The sequence below is a fragment of the Mustela nigripes genome, chromosome 13 (genome assembly GCF_022355385.1).
Source record: "Mustela nigripes isolate SB6536 chromosome 13, MUSNIG.SB6536, whole genome shotgun sequence".
Classification (NCBI taxonomy): Eukaryota; Metazoa; Chordata; class Mammalia; order Carnivora; family Mustelidae; genus Mustela; species Mustela nigripes.
Window position 1 is genome coordinate 114,949,929 of NC_081569.1, and position 24,686 is coordinate 114,974,614.

The 24,686-nt window shown below is 46.7% G+C and overlaps 1 protein-coding gene across 1 annotated transcript in view; it reads left to right on the forward strand.

The window, feature by feature from the left end:
- The first annotated feature begins 4,436 nt into the window (after positions 1 to 4,436).
- LGMN (legumain) overlaps positions 4,437 to 24,686 on the forward strand; it is a 33,804-nt gene continuing 13,554 nt past the window's right edge. The window contains exons 1-3 of the mRNA XM_059373495.1: positions 4,437 to 4,570; positions 12,966 to 13,132; positions 23,731 to 23,828. Coding sequence (XP_059229478.1) covers positions 12,995 to 13,132; positions 23,731 to 23,828 — 236 coding nt within the window. The 5' untranslated portion in view covers positions 4,437 to 4,570; positions 12,966 to 12,994. The remainder of the gene's footprint in view (positions 4,571 to 12,965; positions 13,133 to 23,730; positions 23,829 to 24,686) is intronic.

Here is a 24,686-nt window from a genome sequence, read left to right on the forward strand (position 1 = left end):
TACTTGTGATCTCTCTCTGTCAAATAAATAAATAACATCTTTAAAAAAAAAAAATAATGGAAGACTGGGGCACCTGGGTGGCTCAGTCACTTAAGCATCTGCCCTCAGCTCAGGGTCCTGGGATAAGTCCCACGTTGGGCTCCCTGCTCAGCATAGAGTCTGCTGCTCCCTCTTCTTCTGTCCTCTTGCTCTTGTGGGTGTGCACGCACACACACACTCTTACTCTCTCTCTCTCTCAAATAAATAAATAAATAAATAAAATCTTTAAAAAGATGGAAGACTTATAGGCAGAAATGGGTGGGACAAGGAAGTTGTTAGCAAAACAGAAGAAAGGACGGTTTCAGGCAAGATCACTTTTCTTGGAGGGTGGGAGTGGTTGCTGGGAAGAAGCGAGGGGTCTATCATGCAGATGACCTTGTTAGTGTTAATCAGGAAATTCCAGACTGGTTAAGAATTCTACTCCTGGGAGAGGCTGAAGCTGCAGTCCTGTTGCTAGGAAGTCTAGGTTTGCTATGTGGGGCTTAGCATAAGTGACTCCATTTTGGGCCTGCTGTTTCTGTTTTAATACATCCTATTCAGAGGTTTCGCCCAACCTGCAGAAGGAGTTTCATACAGGAGTGAGGGTTCTTGGGGGGCCAGTCTGAGAATACTGCCTACCACAGGGTGAAATAAATGCTTATTGATTGCTTGGAACTCCTTCCAAAACAACCAGGAAGAGATGGTGCCCCTCCCCTCCCCCCACCCTGTGTTTAGGATCACAGCAATCTGCACGTACGTTTATTGTGCCATTTAATTCGACTGAGTCCCAGTACGGATCTGGGACTTCAGAAGAAAGGAATGTACTTCACAGGGTGAGAAGAAGAGGAGCCGATGTTTGGTAAGTAGATGTTGGCCCTACCATACAGTTGGGCCACAGATGAAACCAATCTCTGTTAATAACTCTTATTCGGGGAAAGACCCTTAATTTAGATTCTTCCCCGTGGTTAAGAGAGGGACAAAACTTTCTCTTGAACTCATGGTGCTTTCGGCTCAAGATAATCCACACGCCAAACTCGCACATTCTGGAGGGGCCTGTCCTGGACCCCTTCATTTTCAAAGCTGGTCTTCATGTGTGTTTGATTCTAAATTGACTTCCGGCTGAATGTTTCCCTCTTTACCTTCCCTCCCCACAAATACAACCTACCCCAAACCCTCAAGGCGCTCACCTATAGCTTGCAATAGTCTGTCTCAAACTGAAATTCCTCTGCTCTTTCCAAATAAATGTCTCCTTTTTTGAGCTTGCCTCCACTTACCCCGCCCCCCTTTTTTTTAAGATCGACAATATTACATAGTTCGGTTGAAATATCCACATATAAAAGTTGAGTCTGTTCATGGTGGGGACAGTTGACTATAGGGATCCTCAGGACTCAGGCTAGCGTCTAGCACTTATGCACTCGAGAAATAGTGGACACCTGACTAGACTCTGTTCTGAGTTTGTTCATCATGTGTATCAGTTCATTTGAAATTTACAACAACCTATGAAACACAGATAAGTGAAGAGATTGTCCAGGATCCCACAGCCAGGAAGTGGCAGAGATGGAATAAAAATCCAGGATGTCTGGATCCAGAGTCCATGCCTTTGACCATCATTATCAAACAGAATGAATGAATGTTGAGCCCTCTCTCTCCCTGAACCAGTGATTCTCATCATGGGGGTGGGGGGGGGGGGTGCGGAATCTGTGCAGATTTTGCCCCTCCTTCCCCCAAGAGGCTTTTGGCTATGCCTGGGAACATTTTTGGTTGTCACAACTTGAGGGAAGGGTGCTCCTGGCATCAGGTGGGTAGCCGCCAGGATGCTGATCTGCTAGACATCCCACAAGGCGCGGGATAGCCCCCCAACCTTACACACTACAAAGAGCAACCCGGTCCCCAAATGTCAGTCATGGTGAGGTGCAGAAACCTGCTCTACACTTAACCCATTTCTTCCCTACTCTCTCCAATGTTGACAGCTTTCTAATCTTAACCTCTCACTTAGTCTCCCAGTATTAGACACAAAAAGATGGACTCTGAAATGGCTTCTCAATGCGCTTATCTCTGGTGGCTGGGTTATCTGCCACCATCTTGTGGTATCACAGATTTTTATCTGGCTTGATATCTGGGGACAATCGAGGGGGCTGTCCTCATGCCTATATGTTTACAGGAGCCTGTCACCCTCCTGCCACCCTCGGTTCTTCCGGTGCCTACCCTTTGGCTCCTGGCACCTCCCACTGGCGCTACCCTTTGCACACCATGCTGCCATTCCATTCCATGCATAGGTCTCAGAGCACAGGCCATGCCTAAGGTCAGAGATTACTATCCCCCTTTTCTCATCATGCTCTTGACCCAGCAGGTAACCACTATTCATGGGGCACTTCCTTGGTACTAAATACTGTGTTTCATTCAATTTACGGCGAGAAGTCGGTGGTGTTCTTTCATTTTACAGCTGAAGAAATCCAGGCACTGAGAAGCTAAGTAACTTGCTCAGATCCCACAGCTTGTGCCCGCTGGAGTTGGAATTGGAATCCAGGTGGGTTGATGGCAGAGCCCACATGTGCACCCACTTCTCCCTCCAGGACCCTCTTATCTCAGCCTCCTCCTTGTGCCTGGCCTAGGCTAAACACCTAGCAGTCTCTTCTGAGGCTCTCTGACCATTACCATGGGAACCCCCTGCCAACCTCCAGCCACCCAATGGTCCTCAATTTTCAGCTCCCCTCTCTTGTCCCATACTCTCAGCTGCCATGGTGCCACTGAGGGAGACTGAGGAGGCTGTCCCTGGACCTTGTTTGCCTAAACATGTCTGGCATTGGGCCACTACTCCTGTTCCATTTCATCTGCGAAAATTTAACCGGCCAAAGGCCACCATTTATTCTGGGTGAATTGAGTGGTTAAGGACAGGCTGTTCCTCCTTTAAAGGGAGAGAAGAGAATCCCATTTCTCTTGGGGCACCTGCCTGGCTCTGTCTGTTAAGTGTCTGACTCTTGATTTCAACTCAGGTCAAGATTTCAGGGTTGTGAGATGGAACCCCACTTAGGGCTCTGCACTGAGCGTGGATCCTGTTTAAGATTCTCTCTCTCCCTCTGCCCCTCCAACACTGACCCCTCTGCAGGCATGTTCTCTCTCTTTTTAAAAAAAAAAAAAAAAATCTAATTTCTCTCAATAATGAGCTGCACTTTGCCCATAAGGGACATCCACTAAATGTGTTCTTGAATAAACGGTTGAATGAACTCCTAACACTCCCCACTGAGGAAGACTGAATGCGTGAAGTCATGAGGATTAGCTTTGGACTTGTATAGACGTGGGTCTGAAGAAAGACGATAGTCACTTTCCAGCAAAGACTGTGGAAAAGTACTTAACTCAGGGTTGGCAACCTTTTTCTGTAAATGGTCAGAGAGTAAATATTTTCGATTTTATGGACCATACAGTCTCTTGTATAATGACTCAACTCTGCCTTGTTGGTAAAAATAGCCAGAGATAATACGGAAACCCGTGGGCCTGGCTTTGTTCTCAGACTTTATTTACAAAAACAAGGAGCAGGCTCAGGGCAGTATGCCTTAGCATGACTTCCTTTTAAAAAGAAGATTATAAAAGAAGATCAAATGAGAAAACCCGCGAATGCAGCCCTAGATCTTACACTTGGTGTGCTTGCATAGTCTTTTGCACTTAATTCTCTTAACATCAATTCCACTCAACTCAGTTTAATGTGCTCAATCAACCACACGACACAGGTACGTATGGAGTTTCCTTGTGAGATAATAATACCAAACATTTGATAAATGGCATTGCACAGGGATGAAGATGACAGGATTCTGGAACTAGACAGACTGCCTGGGTGTGGGTTCTGTCTCCGCCACTTGGGAGGGAGCTAATGCGGTCTTCAGAAGATTAATTTGTCCTCCTAAGTGTAAAACCGGTTCCACAATAATAGTGCCGGCCCCTCATAGGGTTGTCTCGAGGATTAGATGGACCTGCACATTCGATTCACGGGGGGATCTTTAAAGATTCCAAAACCCAGAGCACGTGCAGACCAAGGAACTCACGATGATGCCTGGGGCAGCACAGGGGCATCGGTATTTTTGAAGTTTCCCTACAGATGATTCCAAAGTGCGACAAGTTTGGGAACCAGTGGGTTAAAGTGCCCCCGCACACCGGTTTTGATCTTTCGGTGGACACTCTGGAATTACCTGCGTCTCCAGGCAAGCCCCCCTCAGCCCCATCGCATTGCTCAAGCTGGAGAGCCCTGGGAGAACCCCAGCTGCAAGGTTCGCGGGATGCAGAAGCTCCTGCATCTGCATGCTGGGACTTGTAGGCCCTCTGCCTCGCCGGCCCCGCCTTGCCGCACCTCCCATTGGCTTTCGCAGGTGCCCGTTCCGAAGTTCCACCAATCAATGCAGCGCCCTAGGCCATTAAAGCCGGGAGCCAGGTGCCACTTGCAATCACTGCAGGGCGGGTTTCGCGAGGTGGCTCTTCTGAGGCTGCGCGTGTGGGGCTGCGCGTCGCGAGGAGTTCCCACGATCCTGCCCCCCACCGCCGCCGACGCGGGCTTCCGCCACAGGTAACCGCGAGCCCCAGCCGGGGTTCCGGGCGGGACCCCGCGTCCCGGGCCGGGGCTGCCTCTCTGCCGCGGCTCTGGGCCTCGCGGGCGGGATTTCCAGCTCCCGCGGCCCTGAGTAATCCGCTTCTCACTCTGCGAAAGAGAATTTCGGGAAATGATGAATCCCAAAGGGAAATGCTGCGACCTCTCAGCCCATCCTCCCGAGAGGTGGTCGTGGGCTGCTGGGGGCTCTCTTCTGTTGCGCGAGCTCCGGCGGGAAGCCCAGGCGCTGAGCGAAGGGGGAAGGGGGCGCACGGAGAGGGTCTTGGCTAAGGTCCCATCGCCAGGGTGTGCTGGGCAGGGTCTGGCGCTTAGGTCCGACCTTCACAATCCAGGAGCAGGGCTCTAGGTTCTTGTAATGTAGAGAACTGCAACCATTTCCACCCAGTTCTCTGTAGCCAAGGGTAAAAGCAGGTAACTACAACGACAGAAATACCCAAACGTGTAAAAACATTCCTTTTGAGAAGTTGGGGATGCCCCAGTTCTCAGAGGTTTGAGCTGGTGGGACTCAGGGTGATTTCACTTCAAGCGTGAAAGTGAAAGTTTGGTTAGGTCCCCTATCCCTGAACTATTAGAGGTGAGGTTATATATTCGTGGGTAATTCCATGCCAAGAATGGTAGAATTGGGGGCCTGGAAGAAGGAACTTTGCATCATGGGCTTCGTTTTAGACATGAAAACAAATGCCCATTGTTTGAGACTTGCCCTGTGGTCCTTGAGAATGGAGGAGCTCAGCTTTTTTTGCCTTAGGGTTCCATTCCTTAGCAAATGTTCACTGAGCCTTACTCACTGAGCAGGGGTTATTTCTAAAGGGGAGAGGCAGTGTATAGAGAATCGTTTCAGTATTTCAGGTTTGCACAGGGGCAGCATCTAACCCTGTTGGAAGCATCTCATCCTGATTTGTGGGAAGAGGTAGAATTTGGCAGAAAAGCACGGGAATGGAGTTTGAAGGGATGGGAGGAGCTAGAGTGATGGAGAAGAATGTTTCATCTGGAAAACAGCATGGTGAAGGCATGGAAAGAGCCATACTTTTGGACCAGAGCCATGGAGCCTGGTTGGAATTAGGGATTTCGTGTGGGTGGTGCATTTCATGAGCTCTGTTTCATAAGAATAGAGTCGTACATCTTGCAAGCCCTTCTGTGCTGCTCTAAGAGACTTAGATTTTGTCCTGAAAGCTTGGGAAGCTGAATTTGTTTTCTTAAACAGATTTTTGTTTCTTTGACAGAGCATGTGCGAGCAAACATGAGCAGGGATGGGGGGTGCAGAGGGAAAAGCAGGGTCCCCGCTGAACAGTGGGCCTGACTCAGGGCTCGACCCTGAGATCATGCCCTGCGCTGGAGGTGGATGCTTACCCGACTGAGCCCCTGGGAAACTGAATTTAGTAGATGTGTATCTTAGGTAGTTCTGTAGTGTGGAAAAGCATTGAAGAGAGGTCCCAGTGGGGAGTGCCTGTGGTAATATTCAGGAGAATTGCTGAGGCTTCTAAAGGATTTTAAAGATGTTGCAGTGGGAAAGGAGAAGAGAAAAAATGTTAACTGTTAGGGAGGTGAAATATACCATGCCCAGCATTGTTCAGTAAAAGTATATTGAAGTGAATACTGTCGCTTGAGTAAGGTCCCCTATCCCTTAACTCAGACTCTCTGCTCCACGGGGAGCCTGCTTCTCCCTCTCCCTTTGCCTGCCGCTCCCCCTGCTTGTGCTCTCTTCCCCTCTCTGCCAAATAAAATCTTTTAAAAGAGTGTGCGTATCTTAAGTGTCAGCTGTGAAAATAAAAATGTGGAAAAACTGTTTACCATTGGGCAAATTTTACTTTGCTAGATTCAAAAATTCTTCTAACTTAAGAAACTTTTAAAGTGTTTATCAATGTGTCTATTTGGAACTATGATTTAGTTGCTTGTACTTTTTGTAGTATTAAAAGATACAGCTTTTTAAAAAGATTTATTTATTTATATGGGAGAGAGAGAGTGGGGGGAGGGGCAGAGGGAGAGAATCTTCAAGAAGATTCCCTGCTGAGTGTGGAACCCGGCCCCGGCTCAATCTCATGACCCATAAGTTCATAACCTGAGTTGAAACCAAGAGTCAATGCTTAACTGACTGAGCTACCCAGGTGTCCCAAAAGATCATTTTTAAGAGAGGTAAAGTCATCACTTGATGCAGGTATAAAAGTGAACAAGTACTAAAGATTATATTTAACTTATTACGAGGAAATGTAGTGTGATAGTTGCCACCAGATCAAAGGAGACTCCAGGGTCAGAAATAATGAAACGATGGGCAAAAATGACAGGCAAAACTGGCTTCTTTCTACAACCGGAAATCAACCCAGCCTCCACTTGATAGAATTCATTTGTGTGTCTTTAGATAAGAATTGTTTGTCTTGCTGTTACCCAGTTTGCAGAGATATAAAGGAAAAAATTGCATATAGTCAGAATTAGGTAACTTCAAAGGACATGTACCCGAATCAAAAATTTTCCGTGTAGGAAAAATATTGATGAACCTTAATAAAAATAGTTTTCATTTGAGACAAGAGCTAGTTGGAAGTTGGATTTTTTGTTTTGTTTTTCCTTTTAAAATTTTTTAAAAAGATTTTTAAAATTTGCTTTTGTGAGAAAGAGAGAACATGCATGGTGGGAGATTGTGGAGATGGAGAATTAGACTCCCTGCTGAGCAGAGACCCTGATTCGGGACTTGATCCCTGAGTTGAAGGCAGAGGCTTAACAGACTGAGCCATCCAGGTGCCCTGGATTTTGTTTCAATCTCACTCTTAAAACAGGAAGTTAAAAAGGTTTGAGAACTGAATATGAATCTTAATTTTTAGTTCTACCATCTCATTGCACAGATAATTAAGGTCCAGAGAGGAAAGACATGTTTTATTCCAGTAATTATGTTAGGGACAGATACTTCAGTGTAGATCTGAGCTCAGATCCAACTACAGCAAGGATAGTTGGGATTTATGGGCAGGCTGAAAGGGTCAGTGCTTGGAAAATTGCAAGGAACTTGATTAGATGACAAAAGTGGGCCATTCTCACAGGATTCTGGGTAAACTGAGCTTAGCAGGCCAAGACCTTCTTGAGATGGGTGCTCAGAGGAATGTGACTCAGTTCGGTGAAGGAGGGGTCCTTATCATCTTTCCTTATCTCTCTTGCATGTGGTCAGTCAGGGTCTACTTACGTTGATCTTCTTGTAAGCCCCCGGAGTGAAGAGCGGAATCAAAAGACCTTCAGGTTTGGAAAGCTCTTTTCAGATGTCATTGCCTAGCTACTGCTTTGCTTGTCTTTGCTTTCTTGTTTCTAACCCAGAGCTAGTAGCAAATCAGGACTGGCAGTGAGAGGTCACATCTGATGGTTAAGATGTGGGCTTTGGTGTCAGACTTTGGTTTGAACTTGACTTTGATAGTCCTGTGATTGGGGCCTCATTACTTGTGTTGCTGGTGACAGTTTATCTAGGATGGGCATTCTGTCCCGAACCTCTCAAATGAATTGAACCTCCCTTGCAAGCTTACTTCTTTAAGTCAAGCAGAGTCCTTTAATGGAATTACTGACTTTGTGTCTCCTTGTGAGAGGGATGCCAGACCAAGTGGGAACAGCAGAGGACTTGTCATTGAAGGCTGGTAAAATTCATTTGTAGAGGCTTGGCCATTGATCTTGACTTTGTGTGGTTCAGGTTTTCCTTTGAAGGGCTCTTCTAAGAGGAGAGTTCTTCTTTATACATATTGCCCACAAGTACCTTAAAATAGTAGGGTGGTAAAGAGCACAGTTGGGGGTGGGTGGTGACCTGCTGAGGAGGGGCTCGGGCCCCGAGTGGGATGTGTTGTGCACCCACTTGTGGTGACCCAGTCTTGCAGACCTTCGCATAAACAGCTCTTCTTGTGACAAGTGAGGGGGTGGAGTAGAAAAAGCAGTCTCAGGAGCAGATCTGTGTGTCAGCCCCTGTGGTGCTACTTACCAGCACATTTCTCTCTCTGCCCAGCCTCTCTGCTCAGCTCCACTAACAGAGCGATGAGGCTGGCCCATAGGCTTTTGCGAGGATTGTGTGAAGTGTACATTTTGCATGGCTTATTGCAGAAACCCACAAGTATCCCACTCTGCCGTCCCGTGTAGCATGTCCGCACGTGTGCTCTGGGGGACACCTTTTCTCCCCTGGTTAGGGTCACACCTGTCTTTGTCAGTTTCTCCCCCTAGATGATAGCAGGCTCCGCATACATCCTTTACAGACCCCTGGGAGATCTTCCCACTCTCGGCGCATTGAGACCCATCTTGCTCTTCTTAAAGGCTCCCCAGTGTCCCATCATAAGGCTGTACCGTAACTGACTTAGCTAGACAGCCCTCTGTCGATGACCATGTATGTGGCTTCCAGCATTTAGCTGTTGGGAAACGGGGGACTTCCTCACCTCCTTCAAGTCTTGAAAAACAGTGCCTCCTACTCCTACTGGACTCCTCTTCCTGCCTTGTATTTTTCCCTAACACTCATCCCCTCTGACAATGTGTAGATTTAAATCATATGAAGGGTTCTGTCATTGGGTCCCTGTTCGGCACCTGTCACCTAGTGGTTGCTCAAGCTGTGTTTATTTGTCGGCTATTGAAATGAATGGGTGGGGAGACTACAAAATAGCCATCCCGGAGAGCTAGCTCTGCAGGGATCCCTTACTTTTGTCTTCGTGAACTTTTCTCTTTGATAGGACAAGAATCACAGTCGTGTTATGTGGCGGAATTATTTGTGATTTTGTTTTGAGGCTTTGACTTTACCAAGAATATTGCTGATCAGGAAATGGCTGGGCGAGGCTGCTTGCTTTGAGACGTGTTCTTGCTGAGGGTAACGGAAAGATTATATTACTTTCATGTCTCCTCTTCACCCCAGGCCCCAATATATTTCCCAGAATGGTATTAACATACGTGTTTTTAAAATTTCATTTATTTATTTATTTAAAAGATTTTTTTTTTTTTTTGGCAGAGAGAGAGAGAAAACACAAGTAGGCGAAGTGGCAGGCAGAGGGAGAGAGAGAAGCAGGCTTTCAGCTGAGCAAGGAGCCCGATGCGGCACTTGATCCCAGGACTCTGGGAACATGACCTGAGCCGAAGGCAGCCACTTAACTGACTGAGCCACCCAGGTGTCCCTAAAATTTCATTTATTTTGAGTAGGCTCTCCATCCAGTGTGGAGCCCAGCACAGGGCTGAAACTCATGACCCTGAGATCAAGAGTTGGAAACCTAACTGACTGAGCCACCCAGATGCCCCTCAGCATATGTGTTTTTTAAGTGACATTTTCCAATCAGTGTCATACTGTGAGGCTTTTTGCTTGCCATTCTGTTCAAGGAAACATACTCTGTTTTTATAAGAAACAAAAAAGTGATAGACGGGAACCATTGCCAAACGTTAACTGTGAAAGTATCATTTGTGTATTAATAAGGCACTTTTTGTCACTGAGAGGTAGAGTGCTAGCATATTAGGAGAAGAATGACAGATGAATTTGAATTTGTAAAAATAACCCTGCGTTGCTTTTTCAGCGCATGCTGGGGTGTTTGCCAGTGTAGGCATTTAGGCTGGTGGTGCCGTTCTGTGGTTCATAGGCAGGCCATCCTTTTCATTCTGGTATTTTATGTATTTTTGTCCCTAAGTATGAAGAGAAGAAGTCACATGGCAGGGCCTCTCAGGAATGAGCCTCTTTGTGATTAAGTCACATGAACCAAACTCAGAAACTGGTATGCAAACCAGGAAGCCCGTTTAATGATTGCTGGTGGAAGAAAAGAACCAGCCAGGCGGGACTGGTCATGTGGGTTGAAGGCATATTCTCGCTCTCTAGGGCAGGCCAAAGAGACCACCTGTCCTAGTTTTATTGGAACATCTCCACACCCACTGGTTTAGTTGTGGACTCTGGCTGCTTTCACAGTACAGGGCAGAAGAGCTCAACAGAGATGGTGTGATCTGCAGGGTAAAATATTTACTGTCAGCCCTTTAGAGAAAAAGTGTACTAGCCGCTACCCCAGGGGAAGGCTCAGGTGTGGTCAGGAGGCTCCTGGGCGAGCTTGGAAACAAAGAGCTTCTGGTGGGGTTGCTTCTGTAGTCACTGTCTCCTCTGCTGTAAATTACCTCCCAGCCCTGCAGTGAGCCATGGTCAGGTCAAGAGGACTTGGGAGAGCGCCCTCAGGTGCATGTTAGCACATTAATTAAGGCCTGCTGGTTGGCACCGGGGTGGCTTGAGCTGTCCACTGGCCTCACCTGTTCCCTGACCTCATCCGTCATATGCCGTATTGAGAAACAAAACACAACAAAACAAAGCATGACCATTTTAGAATAAGCTTAAGAACAAATTTGGGGTACATTATTGTAGTTACCCGTTCATCCATGGGCAGGTGTACCGTGATGCTAATGAAGTCTGCATCTAGCACCAACTCTGTTTACACAGTGAAAATGGAGTTCCTGGGGGTGCCTGGGTGGCTCAGTCGGTTAGGCATCTCCCTTGGCTTAGGTTATGATCCCAGGGTCCTGGGGTTCAGTCCCGCATTGGGCTCCTTGCGTCTCCCTCTGCCTGCTGCTCTCCCTGCTTGTGCATTCTCTCCCTCCCTCTCTCTCTCTCTAACAAAGAAAGGAAGAATTGGGGTCCTGGACGGGGCACCTGGCTGTCTCAGTCAGTGGAGCATGTGACTCTTGATCTCAGGGTTATAAGTTCAAGCCCCACATTGAGTGTGAAGCCTACTTAAAAAAAAAAAAAAAGCTACCAGAGGCGGGTGGCGGGTAAGGAGTAGTGTCAGTTTGTGGGGCTTTGGACCAGAGGTGAACTAGAGCCCCCCAAGGTTAGTGGAGAGCCCCGATACATCAAACTAGAGTCCTGGGCATCACCTAGAGCTTTTTGGAAACGCAGAGTCTGGGGCCCACCCTTGCCCTACTGAATCAGAATTGTATCCCCAGAGGATGGGGGTCACAATCAAGTTGGAGAAGCAGTGGCCTAAGATGCTCTTGGGTTTTTAAATTTTGATCAGAATTAGAGCTTCCTGTTCCCTTACCTTGTGGGGGAACCCATTGCTCAGTCCATTTTGAGTTTGAGCACAGTGTAGGCACAGGGCGCTAAGGCTGATTTCTAAAGCTTGCAGGAGGCTCATCCCTTAGCTGGCTCTGTGCCCGGAGGGACAGAGGCTTCGTCCTGTCCCTTCTGCCTTCAGAGCAGCTGGTTTGTTCTCCATCAGGGGAGGTGTCTGGGAGCCTCTGGCCAGCTGCCTGAATGGACAGGCCAGTGCATGAACGAGCGCTGTTGGACGAATAGCGAAGGCAGAGATCAGCCTCGCAGACTTGGTGCTGCTGAGTCCCTGCATCTCAGAGACCGTTGCTCCTCTTAGTGTGACAGGCCTAGCTCTATCACAGGAAGGGCGCCTTTTCTAGAATAACGTATTCAGGATGCAGGGCAGCAGAGTCTGGTGTGAGGGAGGCAAGATATCCAGGTCATGGGCTGCATGCTGCCTTTTGCTTTAAAACGTGGAAGCTTTGGTGGTGGAGTATAAGGTGGGGCATGTATTTCATTAAGAAGGAAGTCTCCGCGTAGGGCCATGGCAAAAAGACTGAGCTGGGAATTCAGAAGACACGGGTTCTGGTCTCTGGCTAGAGCTGGCTCTTCGTGAATATCGGACAGGTTAGCTTCTCTTGCTTTAACCTCCCCTTCCGCTAAAACAAGGGATAAGACTTGTTCAATCGGCTGTAGTGACTACATGTAAATGGGTTATAAATGTACAAAGATGTTAACTTGGACTGCTACTGTTTGCATGTTGCTTACCCAGATAACTTGCTCACAAACTTAGGAATCGTCCCTCTGTGTTTATATTGGACATACACTGAATTTTTATAAACTTTACTGCAAAAGTAATATCTGTTACAGTAAAAAGATAAAAAGAGATCCTAAATTCCACCACCCCCCATCAATAACTACTGTTAAATGGTGTCTGCCTTCCCCATTTTGTGTGCACCTGTTATATGTGTATTTTCTTGCAAACATTTCATGCAATGTGGTAGACATTTATCTAATACAGTGAATTTTGTTGGTGAGATTTATGTGCTGTATTCCAAGTTATGACAAAAACTTGTTAAAACCTTTTAAGGTTGCCCAAAGAGTGTTCTCAGCTTTGATTTATACCCATAACTTCCACCTGGAGTGAGAGAGAGATGGGTAGATCCTTTTCCCCCTAGGGAAAGGGGCTGCAGAGCCAAAGATAAAATTCTGCTCTGTCATTGTTTTTATCCTTAGGCTGTTCCATCAGATGACCAAATGCTCTTATCTTTTTGACCCATGGGCTGTGGTATTTTCTTAGGGGCCAACAGTATTCCTCTGTTTCTGTCATTCCTCTTTTGCTTGACTGCTTTTTTTCTTCCATTGAAGATTTCTGCCATTGAACTCTGAGGCATAGAATGATTTGGGAAGTAGCCGTATTGCTCAGCGTGCTGCTGGGCGCCGGTGCTGTTACCGTGGATGACCCCGAGGATGGAGGCAAGCACTGGGTGGTGATTGTCGCGGGCTCCAATGGCTGGTATAATTACAGGCACCAGGTAAGACAATGGCTGAGGTTTTTCTTTATGACTGTGGTAATCTGTAAACAATCTTGGGCACTGTCCGTAGAACAGACTTTATCAAAACCTATCTGAGCTCCTGAAGGCTGGCAGAAGTCTGGGTGCGAGCAGGGATGCGGGGGAATGGGGGATCATAAAATGGTAGAGCCATTGTGGAAGACAGTTTGGCAGTTCCCCGGAATGGCCCTACGGAGGCCACCTCAGTCTAACACAGGGTTTCCCAGCCTTGGCGCTGTTGACATTTGGGGCCAGGTCGATCTTTGTTATGGGGACTGCCCCGTGCACAGCAGGGTGTTTGGCAGCGTCCCTGACCTCCACGCACTAGATACCCGGAGCATCCCTGATCCATCATAACAACCAAAAATGTCTCCAGCCTTTGCCAGATGCCCCCAGTTGAGACCCACTAACACCTTCATTTTACGAATAAGGAAACGGAGCCCTGAAGAGTGGAGAAGACTCGCCCAAGGCCACACAGCAAGCTGGGTGCACACGGGACTGAGGTCCAGGGCTCTGGTACAAGCACCACAGGCCTCTATGTTTCTTTTTTTAAAGATTTATTTACTATAAATGAGAGAGATGGAGCACGTGCGTGTGCAGTGGGGAGGGTCAGAGGGAAAGGGGGAGAGAGAATCCCAGGCAGGCTCCCTACTAAGAATGGAGCCCAGTGCTGAGCTTGATCCCATTGATGAGGGAGCAGGAGGCTGGCTGAGGACAAAGCAAAAGCTGGCGCCTTGCACCCCCTCTTCACCCGCTCCCCTCCATATGTGTAGCATTCCTCAGGCACCCCTGACTGCCATAAAACGATACATAGTTAACTTGCAGGGATCGCAATCCTGCAGAACAGGAATCTCCCTTGCCCTACAAGATGTCCTAGAGACCTAAACAGGGAGGTTACCTTATCAATAGCACAAATTTCCAGAGGCAAATAACTCTTGGTTCCTGAAGCCCTAATGTCCCCCTCCCACCATAAACTGGAGGAGACTGGAGTAGAAAGGAATGTAAATGATAGCCAGATCATAATGCCCCACCAAGAATCTCCCAATTATCTTGATGTTAATGCCTGACCTAAAGACGACATTGATCAGGCCATAAGGGCAAAGACTCCCCCCGGCACCTTGTAGACCCTCCCTAGCATGTGAGAACTCTGTTGAAACCTCCCATTCCTTCACTACCTCCCCCCAACCGTGGGGTATATAACATGCCCACCTTCACAACCCGGGGCAGCAGCTCTTCCTGCCCACGGGTCCTGTCCCCGTGCTTTAATAAACCACCATTTTGCACCAACGACGTCTTAAGAATTCTTTCTTTAGTCGTCGGCTCCGAACCTCCTCACCCCACCGAACCTGACTTAGGTTCTGGGACTTCATCACCATGACCCTGAGATCATGACCTGAGCTGAAATCAGGAGTCTTACCCTTAACAGACTGAGCTGTCCAGGCACCCCTAGCCATGGTTTTGTTTTTGTTTTTAAGTAAAAAGTAACAGGTGAAATTAACTTGGCTATGTCTTGTTTATCCCAATACATGCAAGCTGTTACCATTTCACTGTAATCAATACAGAAAGTTAATCATGAGATACTTTACACTTTTACTTTCACTAAATCATCAAAATCAGGTATGCGTTTGCATTCACGATGCGTCCAGTTTGGACTGGCCATGCTTGAAGTGTGTGTAGGTGCCACGTGTGGCCGGAGGCTGCCGATTGGGACAGCGCAGGCCTAGAGGCCGTGTGCCTGGCGACTTGGCACTGTCGTCTTGCGAGTTTTGCTCCTGGCTGTCGGTTTTCCTATGTGTTAAGTAGGCGGTGGGCTTAGAAGAACCCGCCACCAGCTCTAAAATGTGATGATTATTGAATGACCTATTCTGTGAGTGGTCTTGTATGTTAGCCGAACAAGAAACGTGGCTTAATTGAAAAGTTGTTGTTAGGACAACATGATCTCTTTTCCGTTTAATACTTAACCACGGCCCTGACCCATTTACAGGAGAGAAACCTGAGTACAAGACCTGTCCTCTCTGTTTTCTCCTCCCTCGATAACCACAAGTTCAAAAGATAAGGGATAAGATACTAAATACAGGTCATTGATGGTGAATGGGCTGTCTTATGCTGGTTTGTATACAAGCAGCTCTAAAAGAATATTATTGGTTAAATATCAAGCACAAGACTCCAGTTACCCTTGCTGCCTGAAAACTTTCTTCTTTTAAGTGTTGTAGTTTCCCTGGGTGAAATAATACTGAAATTGACTGCAGGGAAGCAGGGCAAAAGAAGCAGCCCCCAGTGAAGTACTCATCCCAGCCTCCCTGGGAGGAACTGTGTGTGCTGAGTCATCGCTGACCTTGGCGGTGGCACTGCTTGCTGACTCTTTCTGTTCTCAGCGGCTGCCAACATTTGCTTTCTTGACTAGGGAGGTTAATCGTTAAAACAGCATTGGAAAGAACTTTCCTCATAGAACCTATATAGACTTCTAAACTTGGGTTTTTAATGGAGGTTTACCTTTTCCTTGGATTAACACAGCACTTGTTATCACAGATCGCTTTTGTTGAGGGAGGACGAGTACACTGGGCACAATTTATTTTTATTTATTTATTTTAATGTTTGGGCTTTTCAGTTTGTTGTTGTTCGTTGTTTTTCAAGATTGTATCTGTTTTTGTGTGTATGTGAGAGAGACACTGCCCAAACAGGGGGCGGCAGGCAGAGGGGAACACAGGCTTCCTGCCAAGCAAGGAACTTGATGTAGGACTTGATCCCAGGACCCTGGGATCATGACCTGAGCTGAAGGCAGACGCTTAACCAAGTGAGCCACCTCGGTGTCCCCCCCCAGGCACATTTTAAATCATTGTGGATTGCTTTGCTCTATGCTCGATGATGGTTATTTATATGTTAAAAGATTTTATTTATTTCTTAGAGAGAGGGAGTGCGCACACAAGTGGGGGAGGGGCAGAGGGAGAGGCAGAAGCAGATTCCCTACTGAACAGGGAGCCCAGTGTGGGGCTTGATCCCAGGACTCTGGGATCATGACCTGAGCCAAAGGCAGACGCTTAACTGACTGAGCTACCCAGGTGCCCTTTTTATTTTTTTTTTAGAAGATTTATTTATTTGAGACAGAGCAAGCGTGTCCGTGTGCCTGCCCATGTGCATGAGTGGGGAGAGGGGCAGAGAGAGAGGAGAGAGCATCTCAGGCTGACTCCCAGTTGAGTGTGGAACCTGCCACGGGGCTTGATCCCAGGACCCTGCGATCATGACCTGAGTGGAAATCAAGTCAGCTGCTCAACTGACTGAACCACCCAGGTGCCCCGATGATGGCTATTTAAATCATGTTTTGTCTTGACCAAGTTGAGTTTCTCTGTTTTCCATCTTTGGCTGGGATTATTAATCGATGAGTATGAAGGGGTTGGTCTGAGGCGTGGCTGGTGTCCAGTGTTGGGAGTCTGTGGGGGGCAAGGCCTTGCAGGGGCAGCTTCCTGCAGTGGCCAGGGCCGAGGAGAGAGGGAGAGGTCCTGAAGTACAAGCAGTGTCTGGGAACAGACTTGTCAAGGGAAACGAAATGGGCCATCAGAGGAGGAACTGGGGTTGGAGGAGGGTTACGTTCAGGACAGAGGTCTGAGCGTGAGCCCAAGGAGGATCTAAGGTGGAGTCCTAGGGGCGGCTGCTGAGGTAGATGGCAGGTGAAGTTCACTGTCACACGGGGACTTTGGGGGTGACAGGAGTGGGGAGGACAGGCATATGGAAGCCGGGTGTCACCGGGAGGCAGGGGACTGGGGGGTCAGAGGCAGTGGCTGGCTGTAGGGCTCCCGAGGAGAAGGTCGTTTGCTGTGTATGCAGGGTTGGGGGTTGTGGGTTGCTGACGCTGCTCCCCCCAGCCTGCCACCACTGGTCTGCAGTTGGGTTGCGGTGGAGAGAAAGAGGGCCGCCCCCTCCTTCTGGAAGCTTTCAGAACATCTGTCCTAGGGGCCAGGAGGCAGAAAGGCGGGTTTCTGTTGAGGTGAAAAGGGAAAAGCCTAGAACCCACACCTGTTAGAATTGGGAGAAAGAAACGTGGAGAGCCAAGCGGCAGAGTCATCACGTTTCTGAAAAACCACCTTTCAGTTTATAGATTTTTAAAAAATGTGTGTAGTTACCACTTTTTTTTTTAAAGGTTTTATTTATTTATTAATTTGACAGAGAAACATAGCGAGAGAGTCAACACAAGCAGGAGGAGCAGGAGAGGGAGAAGCAGGCTTCCCGCTGAGCAGGGAGCCCGACGTGGGGCTTAATCCCAGAACCCTGGGATCATGACCTGAGCCAAAGACAGACGCTTAATGACTGAGCCACCAAGGCACCCCCATGGTCACCACTTTTTAAAAACTGCTTTATTCAGGTGAATACATTCACCTGTGATAATTGCATAGTTCTGTGAGTTTGAGTACATTTATGCTGTTCTGCATGCATGGCCACAGCCCAGTTTTAGGGCACTTCCATCATTCTAGAAAGTTCCCTAGTGCCTCTTTGCTAGTCAGTCCCTGCTCCCCTCCCAGCCCCATACAACCACTGCTTTCTGTCTGATCTCCCCTTCCCCAGTCTAACTTTAAACCTTTGATTCTCCCCTGCCACATTTGAGTTGGTGGTGGGCTCAGTGGGGCAACTCTTCAGAAAACCCCTGCGTAACCTCGCAGTGCTCAGCATGTGCCAAGAAGTGATAATATGTGTCTCTCTGTCCATGAGCTGACCAGGAGGCCCCCTTCTCAGATCCTTTCCTGGCTTAAAAGTGGGCCCCTTTACCCTGACCGTGACCGGAGCGTGGTAATTGAATGTCAGCTTGGTTCCCAGGCGGTTGTCCTCATTTACCTGACGGTGGATCTGAAGTGAAGGCAGCAAGAGCGGACAGTGTCGGACAGTGGATGACATCAGGGCATCACGGGATGCTTCCGCATGCCTGTCCGAACGCCCAGCGCCAGCTGTGAAATGAGCTGACTCACAGCAGCCTGGGCCAGAGGGCTTCGCCTTCTCTGTAGTCTTGCTCAATGCTCTCTCCCCATGCCGCCTCGTAGGCTTTTCTCTTTTTAAGAAGGAAATACATTTGGCCAGATATTTCCAGGGAAGTAATTCAAGTGGCTTTTAACACCATTTCTGAAGTATTTGACTCAGTTTAACCCGATTCTTACTTGTTTTGAGTGCCAGTAAATAGACCTGAGCCTAACGAAGAATCCCTTTGAGGTAACAAAGTTGGAGACAACTGGTACCTCCACAGACCCAGGAGAGAACCATGACCTGACAGCGAGAGAGCTGCTTGTGGGAGAAGGGCACAAGGCATGGTCGGGGTCAGGAGACTCATGCTGGACTCTCTGAGCCCTTCCCAGAGTTTGTCCCCATTTTCAACACGGGGATAAAAGCATGTGCCGCCTGTCAAGGTGGACGAGTCCAGATAGTGGAGGAGAGCGCCAACACAGGACACACCGAGCCTGCCTTTTCTAAAATATATAGCCCTGTGGATATGTAATTCACCCTCTTCGAGTATACAACTCAGTGATTTCGTAGTAAATTTACCAAGTTGTGCAAACAGCACCTTAAATCAGTTTTAGAACATTTCTGTCTACCCGGTTAGACCCCTCCGGCCCATTTGCAGCCTCCATCCCCAGCCCGCCACCACCACTAAAAATATACCTTCTGTCTCTATAACTTTGCCATTTCTGATCATTTCATACAAATGGAGCCATTGGGCATGTACTCTCTTGTCTCTGTTGGCATAATGTTTTCGAAGTTTATCTTGTGTTGTAGCATGTCCGTACTTTGTTCCTTTTTGTTGGCAAAGAATAGTGAACAGTATGTATGGATCACAGTTTTTCTGTCCATTTCCCAATTGATGGACATTCGGGTTGTTTACATGTTTTGCCTATTGCGAACGATCATGCTAAGAACATTTTTCTATAAATCTTCATTCGGATAATTGTCTTTTCTCTTGGGCAGAAAGAATAGAATTGCTGGATCATATGGTACCTTTGTGTTGAGCCTTTTCAGAAAACGTTAACTGCTTTCCAAAATGGTGGCAGCATTTGGCGTTCCCACAAGCAGTGCATGGAGGAGGTTGCTGGTTCTCAAGTTCTCACCAACACTTGTTATTTTCTATCTAGCTGTGAACTGGTATCTTATGGTTTTATTGACATTTCCGAAATTACTAATGATATTGAGCATCTTATGTGCTTTTTAGCCATTTGTGTATCTTAGGTGAACTGTTGGTTCAAAATCTTCTATTTTTGAGCGGGTTAATTGTCGTATTGGGATTTCTTTACACATTCCAGGTCCAAGTTCTCTCAGTATGTGGTTTGCAAATGCTTTCTCTTGCTCTGTTACTTGTCTTTTCGTTTTCTTAATGCCGTCTTTTAAAGCATTCAGGTTTTGAATTTGGCTGATGTCCAGTGTATATTTTTGTTCTTTTTATAAACCATGTTTTTGGTGTTTTATCTTCAACGTCTTTGGCTAAGGTCCTGAATTTTCTAAGTTATCTTCCAAAGTTTTATTATATTAGCCCTTACATTTAAGTCTATGATGCATTTTGGTTTGATCTTTGTAAATGGTGTGAAATGAAGGCCCAAGTTCATCTTTTTATGTGGATTTCCAAATAGTCCCCACCGCATTTGTTGACAAGACTGTTCTTTCTCTGATGTGCAGGTGACCCTTGGAACAACATGGGTTTGAATTGCACAGGTCCATTTATATGCAGATCTTTTTCTGTAAATACAGTACAGCATCATAAATATATTTTCCTTATAATTTTTGTAATAACATTTTCTTTTCTCTAGCTACTTTATTTTAAGAATACAGTGCATAATACATTGAATATACGAAAGGAACTGAAAGTCCTTAAACTTTTTCAAAACTGTTTTGGCTATTCTGGGTTTTTTGCAATTTCCTATACGTTTTAGGATCATCATGTCCACTTCTGCAAAATAACCTGCTGATCTCTTTTTTTAATTTTAATACTATTAAGTCTTCTGATCCACAAATATGAGGTATCTCTTTGCTTATTTGGATCTTTAATTTCCCTCTGCAACATTTTTGAATTTTCACTGTACAAGTCTTATACTTTTGTTAGGTTTATTCCTAAGTGTCTTCATGTTTTTAAATGAATCTGGCTTCTGCCAAAAGAAATCAATAGTAGGATGACTTGTCACCAAGGAGTGGGTGGGTGTGCCTGCTCACTTCTACTTTCATCATAAGGGTAGGTGAAATCTGACATACTGGTTTGAATTTTTTTTTTTTAAATGAAAAACAAAGCAAACAACTGTCTTTAGAGTGTGTGTGCAATTTCATAATAAAATGAATACCTGTATCAGACTTAAATAAAAAAAGATCGTGACTAAGACCCTATCCCCTATCTGATCCAGTCCCCTCCCTTCCTCCAGAAGGTGAGTGTGTGCGTTTTCTCTCCGTCATTCCTTCACTTTGCTTTATGGTTTCACCACATGAGTATTTAATTATAAACAACATAATGTTTGCTTGCCCTGTTTTGGTCTCTGTGTAACTGTAATGATAGTGAATGTATTTTTCTATGACTTGCTCTTTTTCTCATTATGTTCCTAAGATTCATCTGTTTTGAAACATGGGCTGTATTTCATCCATTCCTCCGTCCACTTCCGTGAGCTTTATGGGATCACATTATATGAGCACAGGAGTTTATTTTTCCAGCTATTGATGGTCCTTGGGTTATTTCTTTTTTTTCTTTTTTCTTTTTTTTTTTTTGCTGTGAGTAATCTTCTACTGCACATGGGTAGAGTTTCTGCAGGGTTTTGCTAGGAGCAGAAACACTGCATTGGCAGGGATGAGCCTCAGCTCAGTTGGATAATGGGAAGGTGTTTTCCCAAGTGGAGAGCTGATCCCAGTGAACCTCCACCATCAGTGGATTAGTTTCCTATTGTTGCTGTCACAGATCACTACAAGCTTAGTGGCTTAACACAGTTATTATGTTACGGCTCTGAAATGGGTCTTACCATATTAAATCAGGGTGTCAGGAAGGCTGTGTTCCTTTCTGGGGACTCTGGAGGAGGTCTCATGTTCCTATCTTTTCCAGCTTTTATTTTATAGTCAAAGTTTCTTTTTTTTTTAAAGATTTTATTTTTTTATTTGAGTGAGAATGAGAGAGAGCATGAGAGGGGGGAGGGGCAGAGGGAGAAGCAGAGTCCCCACTGAGCAGGGAGCCTGTTATGGGACTTGATCCTGGGTCTCCAGGATCATGACCTGAGCTGATGGCAGTCACTTAACCAACTGAGCCACCCAGGCGCCCTCTTTTCCAGCTATTAGAGGCTGTCTCTTTGGCCCCTGGCCCCTTCCTCCGTGTTCAAAGCCAGCAGTGATAGTTGAGTCTTTTCTTACATCAAATCCTTGACACCAACTCCTCCTTCCACATTCAAGGACCCCTATGATCACGTTGGGCCCACCGGAATAATCCAGGATAACCTCCCTATTTTAGGGTCAGCCTATTTAAGATGAGCCATCTTAAATCCATCCATGTCTTAATTCCCCTTTGTCATGTGGCGTGACCTAGTCACAGGCTCTGGGGATTAGGATGTGGACATCTTTGGGGGCTGTTTCCTTTCTTACCACAGCTGCTGTTGAGGATTCTCATTATTCCACAGAAACAAGGATTTAAATGTTTTAACAGTTTGTGTATATACGAAATACTTAGTCATTATTTTCAAATGACTTCTTTAGATTTTCAGCTGCTCATGCTCCCCAGGCTTCTCTAACTTTCATGATTAGTCATGTCAAGTTCTGGAGTCAGAGTGCCAGAGGTATCTCACTCAGAGCTGGGTGACTCAGGCGGGTCCCCTACCCTCCCTAAGCTCCCGTTTCATTATCTATAATGTGGGGATCATTACCTTGACCGTGTAGGGTTGCTACGAGAATCAGATGACATAATGCGTAGGAGTCCCAGCCCGGTGCCTGACAAGTACTAGAAAGTCGACACATGTATGAGTGTTCGTGTTTATGCAGCCGTCCGCTCCTCCAGCAGCTCCCAAGGGCCAGACCCTGGACTCGTCCACCTGGTGTTCAATGACTATGTATTTAACACCATTGTGGCCGTGAAGTCCTGTAAGGCATCCGTAGGGAAAGTGCTGGCTGTAAGGCTTGACTGCCGTGCTCGGTGATGCGGAGAGTGTAACGTGTGCAGGAGCTCCAGTTCCTAAAGCTCTTCCTTAGAGAGGCGGATAGCTGGGCTCTTTATTCTCTTCATGTTTATGTCTTTGTTCTTTCTTTTTAAGATTTACTTATTTTAGAGAGCACACAAGCAGGGGGAGAGGCAGAGGGAGAGGGAGAGAGAATCTCAAGCAGACACCACACCGAGTGTGGAGCCCGACGCGGGGTTCTGTTTCACGACCCTGAGATTGTGACCTGAACCAAAATCCAGAGTCAAACACTTAATGGGACTAAGCCACCCCAGGTCCCCTATGTCTTTGTTCTTGAAGGACACCATGAAACAGAAGCAGAAAGTTGGGGGGCATTTTTCTTCTGGTCCTCAAGTGACTCCCATGTCCTGGAGTATACCACGTGGCATCGGGAAAGGAAGCAAAGAATGTCTTCACCCTTTTAAGGACAAGGAGTCCCATTAACAAAGCTTGTCTCTCATCCCTAATGTTGTCACCCTTGCTGTCATTGTTTTTTTTTTTTTTTTTAAAGATTTTATGTATTTATTTGACAGGCAGAGATCACAAGTAGGCAGAGAGAGAGGAAGGGAAGCAGGATCCCTGCTGAGCAGGGAGCCCGATGTGGGGCTCATTCCCAGGACCCCGAGATCATGACCTGAGCCAAAGGCAGAGGCTTTAACCCACTGAGCCACCCAGGAGCCCCTCATTGTTATTTTTTTAAGCTAAAGAGTACATTAGTGCGTGCCTCCTGTCAATTCCAGAGCTGAACTTCTGGGTTTTTGCTCAATTCTCTGAACTGCAGCTTGGGCAGCAAAAGTTACTTGAATCAGAAAAACCCTGTTTGATACAGAAGTAAGCCTTGACCTGCAGTTCATCATTCCGTTCCTTGGACGCAGCTCAGTGCTTTCAGGGGACTTTTACTTGGTGTGGAAAAGGGAAATAAAATATCCAGCACCTCCTAAGGTCCTGGTCACTCATAGCAGTGGTGCTGTGTGTGCGTGCCTGTCTGTGTGTAGTCCACATCTATGCCAATTGCCAGACAGATGAGACTTTGGATAATGGGCAAGGTGGGGAAGGTTTAAAAATTGGGTTGCAAGAGGGGTGCCTGGGTGGCTCAGTGGGTTAAAGCCTCTGCTTTCGGCTCAGGTCATGATCCCAGGGTCCTGGGATCGAGCCCCACATCGGGCTCTCTGATCGGCGGGGAGCCTGCTTCCTCCTCTCTCTCTGCCTCTCTGCCTACTTGTGATCTGTGTCTGTCAAGTAAATAAATAAAATCTTTAAAAAAAAATTGGGTTGCAAGAAATATTAATGTATGTGTTCTAAAATCATTTAACTACCTTAACCAATAGGGAATGATTCAGAGCATGTCTTCTGTTGAGAAAGAATGTGTTGCTCCTTAGAACTCCAAAATCTGCTTCCTTCTGGGAAAAATCTAACACTTGACAAAATCATTTCTCCCAGGCCGATGCATGCCATGCCTACCAGATCGTTCACCGAAATGGGATTCCTGATGAGCAGATCATTGTGATGATGTATGATGACATAGCCAACTCAGAAGAGTAAGTAGGCAGTGTCTTGAACTTGATGGTGAATTCGGGGGGGAAAAAAAGTGTGTGTGTGTGTGTGTGTGTGTGTGTGTGTGTGTGTGTACACACACACATATATGTATATATATATATATATATATGTAATTTTTTCTTAGCATTTTTTAAGAGATTATTTATTTTAGAGAGAGAACACACATGCATTAGTGGGGACAGTGGAAGGGCAGAGGGAGAGAATCTCAAGCAGACTCTACGTGGAACCTGGAGCCTGACCTGGGGCCTTGATCTCAGGACCCTGAGAGCATGACCTGAGCTGAAACCAAGAGTCAGACGTTGAACTCACTGAGCCACCCAGGCATGCCCCTACCCCCTGCCAGGATATAGTTTTCTTAAGCTCATATGAACTTACAGGAATCTTTAGAATTAGCGTTAGAATGCAGACCTTAGGATGTGAACAGACCCGCAGATGGAATCCCACAGGGCTGCTTCCTGTAGAACTTGGAGCCACTTGCTAGTAGCAGCGGCATAGAAAGTGGGCGCTGAAGGGTGTTCGGGGCTGGTGCTTTGGAAGAGTTTAAAGTATAGGTTCCTTCTGGGCTTAGAGAACTCACCATTGGATTCTGTGATGCTTGATCCTGACCACCCAGACAGGCTCGAGGGGCTGGGTGGTCAGCACACAGGGGTCACCTCCAGAGCCCCCATGCCTAGAAGGTTCTGGTTTGTAGCTTAGATCCGACGCCCCTTTCCTTCTGTGCTTGTTTGCTTTCATTATTTGTTGAATTCAGCTTTACAACCTCACGCCTGCTTCTCTGATTTCCTGGAGATCAGGGGCAGCAGGTGGGTACCACACGTGACCGGTGCTTCTCTCTCCAC